Source organism: Saccostrea echinata, unplaced genomic scaffold, assembly GCF_033153115.1.
Source record: "Saccostrea echinata isolate AGI-Se365-2 ecotype Australia unplaced genomic scaffold, CSIRO_AGI_Sech_v1 ptg000001l, whole genome shotgun sequence".
Lineage (NCBI taxonomy): Eukaryota > Metazoa > Mollusca > Bivalvia > Ostreida > Ostreidae > Saccostrea > Saccostrea echinata.
Window position 1 is genome coordinate 23,140,967 of NW_026889750.1, and position 14,280 is coordinate 23,155,246.

Below are 14,280 nucleotides of genomic sequence, written 5' to 3' on the forward strand. Positions count from 1 at the left end.
GTCGAGGTGAGCTAAAAATGGTAATGAAAGATCTTCTAATTAAACATGCTCTTCTTCTTTACTACATGAACAAGAACAAATTCTATAATATGTAATTTATTTATTATCAGTCAACATGATTACCACCCTATTACAGTACTTCTGACAATGGCACTGATGGAACCTCTAAATTATTATATCTATATATATAGTTCACATTTCAATCCCTAAAAAGCCCAATGCATACATCAATCTTGCAAAACTCTGACATATATATAAGGCTAGCCAAGATCTTCTTTGATGTTAAGTAACTAACAAAACAAAAAAAAAAAATTGTGTCATATATCTGTTCGCAGCTGTGACAAATTTTACTTTATATAGAAAAAAATATAATATTGCTGAGATTTTTCTGTAGACACCAAGGATAATTTAATTACAGAGATGATCAAATTTTTTCTGTATAAAAATTATACTCTGACAAATGTTCAATACATGTACTTCCCACACTTTTATTATCACAGATGTTGAAACTCTCTATCTACCATTTCAATAGAGAATCAAACATTTCCAAGTTTTCAAAAAAGACAAAAATATCCTAGTTTGCTTTCATTCTCAAGTTCATGATTGACATAAAAAAAAAATTGTTTACATGTATTTGGAGATGCTGTTTGTCCTGTACTTATATAATAAGCATATATATACAACACACACAGAACACCTGAGACCCCCCCCACCCCCCCCCACAAGTATACAGGTGCTTCTGTCATTAGGGTGTCAACATAATGAATTTTGTGATTATAATGCCAGAACTCCATAAATATGGGCCACAGATTATAATTTACGATACGGAATACTCCACATTTCACTGAAAATAAGGCGATGTGTATACACCTACACATAGTTGCAATATTACAGAACATGAAAAACTCATGACAATGATGTTGAAAAGTAAAATTCCAAGCAATGACTAGATGTACATCTATGAATGGGTTGGTTGATTCACAACAGTACTGTACATTTGTATGGGTTTTCAGTTTCAACAAAGTTGTATGTGCCATTCTGCAAAGACATGTATAATGCAAACAGTATTAACTTGCCAATATTTACTTACAATACATGCAGCCATAAAACAATGCATCACACACTGTATACAGTTACAAGTTGAAGAAAAAAAAAAACAAAAAAAAACATGCATCCTGAAATGATGCTGATTTGCAATTAATTTTTTTTCTACATAAATTTACATTACTTTAGTACAAATTCAATCCCCAGAGATTTGCAAATTGTTTCTTTTAATAGTGTAGACAGGAGGGTTAAAACTGGTGTTTGCCAAAATATTTTAAGACTTCTTGAATTTTTGGGGGTTTTTTGATTGGCAACTTTGCATAAAATCAAACATCTTTAAAAATCAATACATATGAATTTCATAATGTAGACTTTTACATGTAGACAGGCATTAACATTATCAATTACCTGTAAATAATCAATAATAATGATATCAAATGCAAGAAGGTCATGTAAAGTTAACTTCAGTCAATCAATGTTAATTTAAATAGAGCACCACCCAACTGACTGTCATATGCAATAATTACATTATAAGGGGTGTGGGCTAGCTTACTTTAATGTTATTGCAAAGTGGAGAAACAAATTAAAATTCTGATTTTCAGACTCATAGATCATTGTGACACCTTCCCTTTTAACATATTGAATGGCATTTTGTTAGGACAATGTATCCCTGTATGCAAAAACTGCAAGTTTTGTTTGAAATAATACACAGTCAACTAGATTTGCTGACTCCAGTATTTCTGACAAGTTTAATGACTTTGTGAGCCATGGATGCTCAGAAGGGCAGTTTGTTAGGAAGTTAAGTCACCATTAAACCCACACAGAAATTTAATTCAATTTACCCTCAGTCAGTAGATTCGACTCTAGTTAAAATAAGTTCCTGTGACATTAGTTATGGTATTACATTGTGTTCTTGAATACACAGCTACTCTAACATAGAAAGCAGATCTATAATAGACCAATATCTGTACATAAATGAACATGATTCACACAGAGTAAAATAAATTTTAAGTATTTGAACATTTTTTAAAAGAGCAAATTAACATTATGTATATTCATACACTAAGATGTCTATAAGTAGAAACACTCCCTAAAGCAACATTTACAGCAGGTATAATCTAGATGCAATAATAGGTCAACTATTAAATCATAAATTTTATTAAGGTTACAGTGGGATTATGAGATAAATATGAGGGATGTGCAGACAAGTTTAAGCATTAAACATCAACTTCATGAAAAACAACTTTCATACATGAATTATGCCATGTGACATAAAAATATGATTTTAAGCTTGCGTACCAACAAAACAAAAACTTAAAGAATTTGACAAAGTTATATTAACACACAGCGGGCAATTAGTGTATATGTTTTCAAAAACATTTGGCAGAGACTAAAATATTTCCAATCTTATTTTCGATGTAAAATGAGTATTTTCTGAAATTTTTATAAAATAATTTTGAAAAAAATTATAAATTTAATCATTTCCGCGTGCAATAGCAAACATTCACATGTACAAATTATTCCTCTTCATAAAACCTAATTTTATGTGTCTAAGCCTGTAGATACTTATTACTTACACTGTAAAAGGTATACTTTCCAAATTTGGGACCAGGTTTTATAATGTCTCAATAATGGTAAACCGAAGAGCAGAATGAACATTAAATTATTTTATAAATTCATTACGACACTACTCCCTAAAGAAGAAAGGATCACTTATAACCCAGTCTCAATCAATGATTCTGGGAAAAAAGAAGAATTTTTCTTGTGTTTGTTATCTATTAAATACATTTGTTATCCTAATATTAAATCTGTGTGCATTGTTACAAATAGATTGTGAAAATGACCAAGCCATCCCAATATATTATTACTTCCATATATCTTTAACTTTTACATACAAAATTCAGATTAATTTACAGCTCAAGTCAACACAATCATTTAACCTTATTTAGCTATTTTTCCTGGGCATGTCTAATGCCTGAAACTTAAAATTTGGACGGATCCCATTTCCAAACTTGTTCTGTTTGTGAATGTCCAATAGATAGCACTAAAACCCACCTCAGTATGGGTACATGTTAAGGTGTTCTGAACTTTTTAATATATAAGGATCAGGATAAAAATGTTTTGGAAATTAAAAGCATACATACACTCATATGCCCAATATTCCTTATGTGCTTGTTTTTTTTTTTTTAAGTATTATTCTAAATTAAGGACAGATGATATACTTTTTTTTTAAATCATGAAAATAACAACTAAAGTTGTGTTTATATATGAAAATTGAATAAGTTTAGCTGCATAGGTTTTTTAACTTTTCATTGGAAGTTACACAATAATACATGTATCTTATAAAGTGGTGAAAAGTTGTATAGATTTATAAGGGTGACAGCAAAAACCAAAATATGTCCAAGAATATATAACTACCCAAGCATCCATGTTTTTTTTTGTTTGCATCATCTGTCCTTAAGTTATATTAAATTCATTGTATGGGGTAAAATATAAACTATATCAAATAATATACATTTATACTATAACAATAACTATGCCAAGGATGATCATCTGGCTTTGAAAAAAAAAATTATAAAGCAACAAAGAGATTTCCTCCCAAAATAAACTGTATAACAGTACAATGATCTCATCATTATATCATACATACACAACACATGAAAAATAACAACAAAATCAATAAATATTTAAGATATGATGTACAGTAATTTTCTTCCTTAAACAGAGCATATTGTGAAACTCTGGTTATACAGAATATATATAGTACCTCAGCAATAGTCCATACACATATACTGTACATACATTTCTATTTAAATATTCCTCTCATGCCATACTTTATAGCCTATGAACATTGAGGACAATGCACTTCTTTCTCTCTCTCTCTCTCTCTCTCTCTTATCCTTTTCTCTCATTCCTGTGTTTAATGATGAATTCACACAAAAACCAAGAGTTGCTTTCCTTGTTCATTCATTTTCATGTACAGCCTTGCAGTTTTTTGGACATCCTTCAATGTACATCTTTTGGCATTTATAATACAGTTTGATAAAAATGTATTCATATTTGATATTTTTCACTGATCAAAAGACGTACAAGTCTAACCCTACTGTGAAACAAGAATACTCCAAACAGTATAAAACATGTCCGTCATCAGTTCAACAAACTAAAGTTCAAGATGCCAAGAGGCATACTAATAATAGGGAATCTTTTTCTCAAGTATGAGCCCATACAGCACTACTGCCTAAGTTACATCCAAGTTCTGAAATTTACATGTCAAATTCCTTTGGTTTACTAGTCTTAACATTTATTCAACACATGAAATTCCTATCCTATGGTCATATGAAACCTTTGTGTCTTGAATGATCTTTGAAACCAATCTGGCTCAGATGAATGATACAGACAGCACCATACAACACTTTGTCCAATGATTTGGTAGATTACCATAATGCAAATAACCACACATGTCTTGACCAAGGAAAGCAAATCATTGAATATATTTACAAAATATTCCAGAGTTTCGATATTATACTAAGACACAAGGGCAATGTCTTTGGTTTGCCTTCTTCATGATTCTAGAGCTCTGCCCTTCAACACATGGATATGGTGACATTGATGCCAAGGTTGCCATGATCGGCAAATAACTGGGCAATGTTTGTATCAAACACGAGACAATCACTGGCAATGATGGCTGACTGTACGCCATCATGAATACTGCGGGGTGTGGCTTCCCATGACAGACGTCTGCGATGACCATTTAGCTCCAGTCTGAAAGTTCAAAACAAGAACATAGAGTTTTGTGCATTTAGAAAAAAAACTTATGTAACTAAGAGTTCTAGATTTGCTATCTAAGACTCAACAAGCCTCATTTTTCACTCAAACATATAAATGATCCTGATAATCCTACCCACATGTATAACCCCTCCTCCTGAATTAAATTCCTACCTGTAAGCAAAATTCTCAGCCTGTTTGCGTGTGCCAATCAGCTGCACAATGGCATAGAACATTTGCTGACCTTCCAATTTCTCCTGTTTCTCCAGAACCAGCATAAAATTATGACCAAAACAGGACTGCATCATAACCCAGTCCACAGCTCCAGGGAGGTTTATATCAGTTGCCAGGAATACAATGTCTTCACCTAGAAACATCAGATCAGAAATGGTTCCAGCAAAAACTAAACAACAAATTGATCACGTCTGCTGTGAAATATACACGTATATTCCAAAAATAAACCAAGTTGATTTTTGGTCAAGAGATAGAGAGGCTGACATATTCCTCCAGCTACTTGCTCACAAACTGGACTGACATTAATAATGACAAACCATAAAAGACACCATATGGTAATAGTCTTTAACACAGAAATAAAAATAAAGTCAAAGTTGTGATATTTTGTGATTTAGGACTAAAAATGATGCTGGTTTAAACAAATACACTTTACCTACCCTGAAGTGTGGTGATGCTTTTATGTTGCTGCATCAGATGCTGCATAACCTGTTCCAGAGACCCCTGCCATTTACACGAGGCACCAGGACAGGGGCAGCAATATGGTCTGTAAAGAGATAGCTTTGATGATAGGAATTGTATTATACATGTACATTGTTTTTGGAATAGTGCAGAAAAGATAATAATAAGACAACCATTAATAAACTGTTCATTTTTGACACTTTCTCATGAAAGTGTGTTGAGACTCGTTTACTTTCTGACAATATGAAGACAAGAAATGATATATCTGAATTCTACTCAGAACCTTTGATTTTAATATATTCAAAATGCTTGGCCACAACCAAAAAAGAAAATAGCTGTACCCTTAAAGTCACAGTTTCAAGAATATTCATTTATTCTAACCTATCGACCTAAAAATCCTTCTGTATACTAAAATACTAACAGCATATCAGATTTTAACATTTTCCTACGGCATCATGGCCAAATCAAAAAATGCCCCCTCTTATGACTTTTGACCTTACCTGTATTCACAGGTTTCTTCATGCTCTTGTTTGTCTGTGTGGAGGAGGGTTACAGGACAACCACTGGAGGAATATTTGCAGGGGAACATTACTGTAGTGGCCACTTTCTCCATGGCCAGGTTCCTGATGTTGCCTACATGAAACAGAGACATGGGACATATACAATAATCCCTGTGAACAGTGTTTTTCTTCAAATAGCTTTAAAGAAAAAGCCCTTTTTTGTCTATTTTGGGAGAAATTTTACACAGAAATCTTAAAAGTTATTTGAAAAAATATACTAGTAGCTAATTTTGGGAAAAAAATGACTACATTTCCTAGGGGAAACTGCCTCCATTGGTAGTTTTCGATCATGAAACACACTGGTATATTCATGATTATTTGAGGATATACAATGTATTCATGTTAGTTTCCTGTTTCTATCATTATTCAGATTTTATTCATCAGATTCCACAATTTCTGGGGATTTTAAATAAAACTCTTTTTACATGTAAAAAAAAATACACAGACCTACTCTAAAATTTTGGAATTTTCATTATTACAGTGTATTCAATAACTTTTTAAAAAAAACTTTTCACTCCCTAAATCAACGCTTTGAAAGACATGTAAAGCATTAACTCTTTGATGTTTTTCTCTTTAATATTATCTTATGATAACATCTTCCTTACCTAGAGGTCCACGACATGTTGGACACATGTTTAGTTTTTGTTTACAGGCCTGGCAGACAATATGACCACTCTGACACTGGGTGATGGGTGGCAGTGCATAGTCGAAGCAGACAGGACATTCAAAGAGGGAAGCAAGGTCCGAGTTACTGCTCCCTGCTGCAGCTGTTCAAAGAGAATGGATCACTGTTAAAGTTATATCAATAGAATGAAGTGTGTAAGTCTGTATTTATAAACACTAATTTTAAAAAAAGGGGTCAAGGTCACAGGAAAGGTCAAGGTCAAAAAATGTTGATGCAGTTGAATAAGCTACATCAATATGTATCAGTATATGAAGATTGAAAAAAATTTTCTTGAATAGTTTCTTTGAAATTGAGTTTTGAACTGAGCTAAATGCAAAGCGTGATGGAAGGACAGATGGAAGGATGGACATGACAAACACTATATGCCCCAGCCATATTCATGGTGGGACATAACAAAAAGGCCCATGGGCCACAACATTTAACTGAGTAACAATGGCCCTTCTGTTCATCAGCAGATTCTTTTCCCTATATACTCTTTTACATGTATGTATATCTTACTGTATGAGATCACAAACTGTGGCCCCTACTTACCCAAAGTGGGTCATGATTTGCATACACTTGAATCTGCATTACTTGAGGATGCTTCCTTATAAATATGACTATAATGATTAATCATGGCTTTGCTGTTCTTGAAAAGAAGATTGATTTTTAAAGATTTTTCCTATGTATTCCTATGTAAGACTTAGATTGCCTATTGTGCCCCCCCCCCCATCCACCTTGGGGGTCATGATTTGAATAAATTAGAATATACACTATCTGAGGATGCTTCCATATGAATATGACTAATCATGGCTATGCTGTTCCAGGGAAAAAGATTTTTAAAGATTTTTCCTTTGTTTTCTTATGTAATACTTTGATTGCCCATTGTGGCCCTCCCTACCCCCAGGGGTCATGATTTGAACAAACCAGAATCTACACTACTTGAGGATGCTTCCAATTAAATATAATTGATCATGGCTTACTGTTCTTGAGAAGAAGAATTTTAAAGATTTTTTCCCTTAATTTATATTAACATGTAAAACTTTTATCACCCACAGTGGCCCCACCCTACACCCTAAGGGTCAAGATTTGAACAAACTTGAATCTACACTACCTCAGGAAGCTTTCACAAGAGTTTCATCACATAATTTTCTCCGGCCATGTGGTTCTTGAAAAAAAGATTTTTATTAAAGCAACCCCACCCATTTTCACTATTTCTTAATTATCTCCCCTTGGAAGAGGATGTGGCCCTTCATTTGAACAAACATGAATCCCCCCACCCCACCCCACCCAAGGTACTCTGTGCTAAGTTCAGTTGAAATTGGCCCCGTTTTCTGGATAAGGTGAAATTGTAAAAAGTTTATGACAACAACAACGACAACAGAAAATGGACAAATTTTGATCCGAAAAGCTTAATTGAGCCTTTGACTCAGGGTGAGTGAACAACAAACACAAGACCAAGAATACTAAATAAACTTACCAATCATTTCAGTTTGCAAATCAGGCATATTGTTGCACATTTTGAATAGTGTGTGTTTCCTCACACATCCAAAAATCACAATTCTACACAAAATAACTTATTTTTCTAGACCCATTCAAAGAAACAAATGCTTTCTCCATAAAAAAAAAAGTGATAATTGTGTCCATTTCTCCACATTTGCATACTGACGTAATTAGCAAATTATCACTTCTGATATGATACCTTTGGAAAAAATCAATTTTTCCTGCTGACTTTGTCCACATTATTTACAAGATGTTACATTCTAAATATGCATGTTGACTTTATCAATGCCTCTTCAATAATGCAAATCTCAATTCTTGGAGTAACCCTTCAAATATGATTGAAGGGCAAGATTAGCACAGATGGGATCTGAGTGTAGGAAAAATGAAAAGTTGGATCACCCGGAATTGTGCAACTTCCTTAGATGAGTAAAGTATTTCACTTTTATAATATATACATGTATCATCTAAAACATACGTCAAATCTAAGTAGTCTCAAAATAATCTTGGTCTTAAAAAACATGCTTAAAATAACTTATACAAGTACATTGTTTTACTTGTAATGCCTGAGTCTGTCACTATTTTTTTTTACTGCTATACAGATAGAGGATATTCAATGTTTTGTATATGAATATGGAATTTATTTCACAAGTGGGACAGGATCAGGGGTTGAAATTTTCCTGGAAATCACTAGCCCAGGGGCTACTGGTCAGTAAAAAATTAATAGCCCAAACCTCAAACTAACTAGCCCCACAATTTTTCATGTAAAAATGAAAAAATAACAAATTAAAGTTTCAAATACTTTGGTGATAGAAACAAATTAAATTAGTTCTTAGTCAAAAGAATTCAGTCTACACAGAACTGAATTTTTTTTCTGTTCTGCTAGTCTGACGGACTATCGTTACATTAAAATTAGCTAGCCCGAGTCTTAAAATGACTAGCCCTGGGCCTCGGGCTACTGTATATTTCAACCCCTGAGGATTTTTTGATACTGGGGTACTTACACGAGTGCAAAGATCGAGTGAAAATATCAAAAAATCCTGTCTCAGGAGTGAAATAAATTCCATATTCATCTACAAAACATTGAATTTTCTGTTTATTACATTTTCTTAGATTTTCCCTTTGCCTCTGTGTTTTTGTAACACAGTGTCATAGGCTGTGACATCATAGTTAAGCGGTTGAGATGTCATAGCAAAGTAATTGCGAGATTGAAAAATGTTGTAAACATGGATTTTTAATAACATACTTGGAAAAACTTTGGCAGTATAGCTATTAGTCTCTGTCAGAATGGCTTATTAACTCTATCTTATAACAGACCAGGGATTTTTTTATAAAAAAATTGGAAGTTTTGCCGCACTTCTGATATTCTCATACTGTGAGAATACCATTTTGATATCCTTTCACACTGTGTCAGAATATCACTTTTCTTCAATAAATAAATTACAGTATTTCACTGTTGAAAATGTTATAAATTATCTACCGGTATATTCTGTGGTTTGATTTTGAAAATGAATCATGACAGCACTGGTAAATTATATTATCATGCACATGAAATGTTACAACCTTTTCAAGACAGACATATTAATAAGTATACAACAATTGTTTCCATGGAGCTAAGTGTTACAGTCACAGATTGAATATGGAGGTGGGTACTAATTTTTAAAGTCCTTTGCAGGTTATCTTGGTTCCAATTTGTATCTATATTTTCAGCTGTGGACAAGTGGATTGACACTGTTTGTGGTACATGTATTCGTCTTCATATCCAAAGGCACAAGATGCAACATTACTGGGCTCAACACTTGTTATATTTCAATTGTTACCATCCTTTAGGACAATCATCTTACAAAAATCACAATATCAATACAGAATTCAGGCTGCTCATAAAAAATTCACCCCTAACAAAAAATTGAATTCTTTTGTAAGAACAAAAATGTGTGCTATAATTCAACCCACAAATATTCGGCAAAAATCTAAATTCTACTCCTTTTTCAGTGATAAATACATCTAGCAACTATGGTAACAGAATATTTTCACTGAACTCATAAATTTAATATCAGGTTTGTCCAGATGAAGGTCAACCTTGAAAAGTCCAGGTGATCATGGTGATGATTGTGACTGTTGAAACCTGACATCATTTGGTCAGACTGGAGTTAAAACATTCTCAGAGGCAACTTCAGTTACCAGCCTGCCAACCTGTCCATAAACAGATAATCCAACCAGACCACATGCATCTCCAAAAGTATTAAAGAACAGTGTATTTAATGGTAAGGCTGATGGTGGGGTGCCAGGGGTGGGAATAGTATTAATCAAGAAATTATCAGATTGTAAAATTTTCCACGTTGGAAAATCAATCAATCAATTGGATTTTTTAAGAACATATGCAACGTAGATTGAACTTTATTGTCTTTTTCCCTGGATTTGTTTAGTAATTTTTATATATTTTTCTTTGAATTACACAAGAATTTTCATCAATTGATATCTTTTCAAAACCCCCTGGTATTGCATGTTGATTTTTTGTCTACGAACATCTGATGGCACTATAATCTTAAGAACATCTTGAAAAAATATCAGTAGGAAAGGGTACGTTGCATATGTCCTTAAATTCCAAGAACCTTAAGTCCTTAGGTGCAACAACAATGCACACACATTTATTCATAATAATTATATATTATCAGAACAAACTAACCTAGTGCAGCTTGTGTGTTGGAGATATTTGTAGTTCCGACATTGTGTATTTGCTGGCGGGGTTGTTTTCCCGAGGAAGAAGGCTGACGACTCAGGCTCATTATAGCTGTCTTCTTAACGAGGACAAGCTAGGAGCTGTAAAAATGAAAGGTTATCATTTATAAGCAAATTATTAGCATAAAAATAAAGAAATATATATATATATATATACAATCTAATAGGTATAAATCCTTGCAAGACAGAGGATCAATATATATTGGTATAACTAATATTATATGCAGACCTATCAAATTTTTAGTCCAAGATTGGGAATGTCAATTTCAGAACAAATTAAACAAATGAAGAGTCAGAAGTTTCTGGTGTCAGAGATTGTACTCTATTAGTATTTAACAGTTCATTGAAATCAGGCTAAAACTGTAGGAGTAGCATTTTGATAGAATTTCATGATTTTTTTTTTTTGGAAACCATATGACTACACCACTCAACAAAACTGAAAACAGATATAAGAATTTTGTATTCTGTTTACTCTATTTGTATACTGAATTTTAATCAAATCAACCCAAAATTGCAGGAGGAATTTTATTTTGGGTGACCCTGGCAACACAGTTGAATTATGTCTTGAAGTAGTCTTCTCTACTTGTGTACCAAGTTTTATTTATATCAAACAAATTGAGGAGTACCATTCAAAAAAAAAAATTAACAAACAAAAAAAAAAGTCGACCATGTTGACAGACAGGTGATGCACACTTTACTATAACAGATCGATCGAGCTCCAGTATAGGTACTGTAAAAGTACTTTTTTCAAGGGGTCATAATTCCGCGGAATCACAATTTCTGTTAAATCTGCTGGTAGAAAATTATGCAGACTTCTTGTATTGCCTTTGATTGTGTTAATGCACTTTAAGTTAGCTGTGACAAGTTTGTGACCCCATTCATAGCCTAAATTAATCCCACGCGGAAAAAAGTACGCCTGCAGTAATCACCAGAATAACTATGGCAACTTTGAACCATTAAAGAACATCCAGGAGCTAATACTTTCTATTTCCATTACTGGAACTCTTCAAATTAGAGGCGTGTTTGGTCTTCTAACTAGGACAACAATGAAGTAGCAGAGAATACAAAACATCCCGATCTCAATCCAACTTTGAATGTTAAATGTATTTTTCAATAGAGGAACTAATTGGCATATGTGAGATTGCGAAAGCCCAGAATTCATCATCCATTGATAAACATTACGACGTTTCCGAGGCATGTACATTCAGGGATAGACATTGATTTTAGATTCACTTGCCCAAAGGGCAAGTATTCTCAAACTTTAACTCGTTTGTTCTATGGAAGAATTATTTAAATAAATAAATATTTAACATGATTTTAACTTATCTTTATATTTTATTCTCACTGACCAAGGTTTTAACTTATTTGCACTTGCTAACCTGCCATTACAGAAAAAAACTTCCCATAATGGGCTGACAAACTTTAAGTCTCCTTGTGGTCACCCAAGAAATAATTGTATATATACATGCTGTGATGCATACCTTGGGACTTGGGTACTGTCATTAAAGCATTTGGGTGACTTTTAGTTTAAAATGAAATCAAGAGACTCAGCTTTTTTAAAATTTTACTTTTCTTGTGGACAAAGTCCAATAATCTTAACTGTTGGGTGTTCTACAATTTTTTTCGAGAATAAAAGTCAAAGTGTCAAATTCAAACATTAAGAAAATAAAAAAGAAATGCCAGTCAGGGAAGAACCTGAGATTATGAAGACAACGATTGTGGAAAGAATTAATCATGATTATAACAAATGAACCAACAGATGTTTATTTTGTAACAGTGTTGTGTATACACCATCTCTCGATCAATCTGTTTTTGAAAACTAAAGGAAACTGAATACTCTGGTATTTGTTCAATAAATAAATTACTGCACTTTAATTCTTTCGTTTTTAAGAGAATCTGGATTTTTGGAAAGAAAGTTCTTCTAAGGGCTTCAAATTCTTAAATTTTAGGAGCCCACAAAGTGAATGTAACTTTGAGTAAAGTTTTATCCTTGCTCAGTAACCCTACTGAATATAATGGTACACTTTCCATACTGGGACCAATGGGAATGAAGCCGGATATCAACCTGATGTTTGTACGAGAACCCCCTTGAAGAGCAATATGTTCTGAAAGAATCCTTCTAATGAAATTAGATTGTTATCCAGCTTTGGCACCTTGATTGGCAGAAAGTCTTTTCTATACAAAGTATATACAGGGAAGGAGATACTTGAATGTCACTGCCACATCCTTTTGAAGTAGAAAAGGAGCTACCCAAGCCAATATCCATGGTTCATATAGCCTAAACTTCTATATTCCTTCCTCCTTATACACACTTCGCCCTCAAAGACACAAGTTCACTGGCCCTGTCAGGACAATTAATTTTACAAAGAACCTGAAGAAGGCCCCCCACACTGGCCACCAAATGTAGGAGAGGAGGAATGCATAAAGAAAATATATGGCTGGATCAGGAATCGAACCCGCACACCTGTAACACTAGTCAGGTACTCTACCACTGAGCTACCCAGGCTGATATCCACGGTTCATATGGCCCGAACGTCTACACTAACTACCACCACCCCCCTTTCTTAAATATACACTTCCGGCGACATCCCTACGATAAATTCCTCTCCCAAAAGTTGATTCCTGAAAAACACTTCTTGTATCTTATAAAATTACAACTTTGTCATAAAATTTCAGAGACCCTACAACGGTCGCTTATGATGGGATAGTGTCAGAAGTGTGTTAAAATAATGGCGGATATGAACAATAACAAGTCTAACTTAGCATACATACAGCTCCATCATATGCCTCAGATGCAAGAAACCAGTGTCTTAATCGGATGTTTAACCTTTCGATAAAAAAATAAAGTCAATATTTCTGATAAAAAGAACCAAACCTGCGTCAAAACGACAGGTTGTTACAATAGCACTCTTCAGTTTCTTGTTCGTCGCCTTCCTTTTGGTGCATAACGTCATCAAATATGCAGACTATGTTACTTCCTGTTTAAACGGGGGTTGTTTCAGGAAAGGAATAATGTCCAATCGCTTCGCATTAATTAAGTCTACCTCGACTTTCTTTAATAACATAATTACTTTACTTTTTTATTCATATATGCTGATTAACGAGGAAACTGGGTGGAGGGGGTCAATACCACTGAATACGGTCAGACACTCATAGAAAAACCCAAAAGCTAACGTAAATTTACGTGAAACAGTGAAATGAATTTTTGATCTCCCGGTAAAAATCGTTATATGAGATTAATCGACTGATATGAAATGGCATCCTTTCTTGCTTTTCTCTTAAAATATGAAAAATGATCATGTTCGGATTCCTTTT

The 14,280-nt window shown here is 33.6% G+C and overlaps 1 protein-coding gene across 1 annotated transcript; it reads right to left on the reverse strand.

The window, feature by feature from the left end:
* Nucleotides 1–718: 718 nt before the first annotated feature.
* Nucleotides 719–13,933, reverse strand: LOC133187401 (E3 ubiquitin-protein ligase Siah1-like). Its single transcript, XM_061322761.1, has 7 exons — nucleotides 13,841–13,933; nucleotides 10,913–11,046; nucleotides 6,668–6,829; nucleotides 6,003–6,135; nucleotides 5,481–5,587; nucleotides 4,984–5,176; nucleotides 719–4,806 (listed from the first exon to the last, which is right to left on the reverse strand). The coding sequence occupies exons 2-7, from the start codon at nucleotides 11,010–11,012 to the stop codon at nucleotides 4,629–4,631; spliced, it is 873 nt and encodes a 290-aa protein (XP_061178745.1). The 5' UTR covers nucleotides 11,013–11,046; nucleotides 13,841–13,933; the 3' UTR covers nucleotides 719–4,628.
* Nucleotides 13,934–14,280: the final 347 nt, after the last annotated feature.

Bases quoted from the DNA above. Each gene is read 5' to 3' on its own strand.
- LOC133187401 (XM_061322761.1), bottom strand. From the start codon at position 11,012: ATGAGCCTGAGTCGTCAGCCTTCTTCCTCGGGAAAACAACCCCGCCAG. The intron at 6,136-6,667 runs GTAAGGAAGATG...TGTTTCATGTAG, and splicing joins AACATGTCGTGGACCTCTAG to GCAACATCAGGAACCTGGCC. The intron at 4,807-4,983 runs GTAGGAATTTAA...TTGAACTTTCAG, and splicing joins GCTGAGAATTTTGCTTACAG to ACTGGAGCTAAATGGTCATC.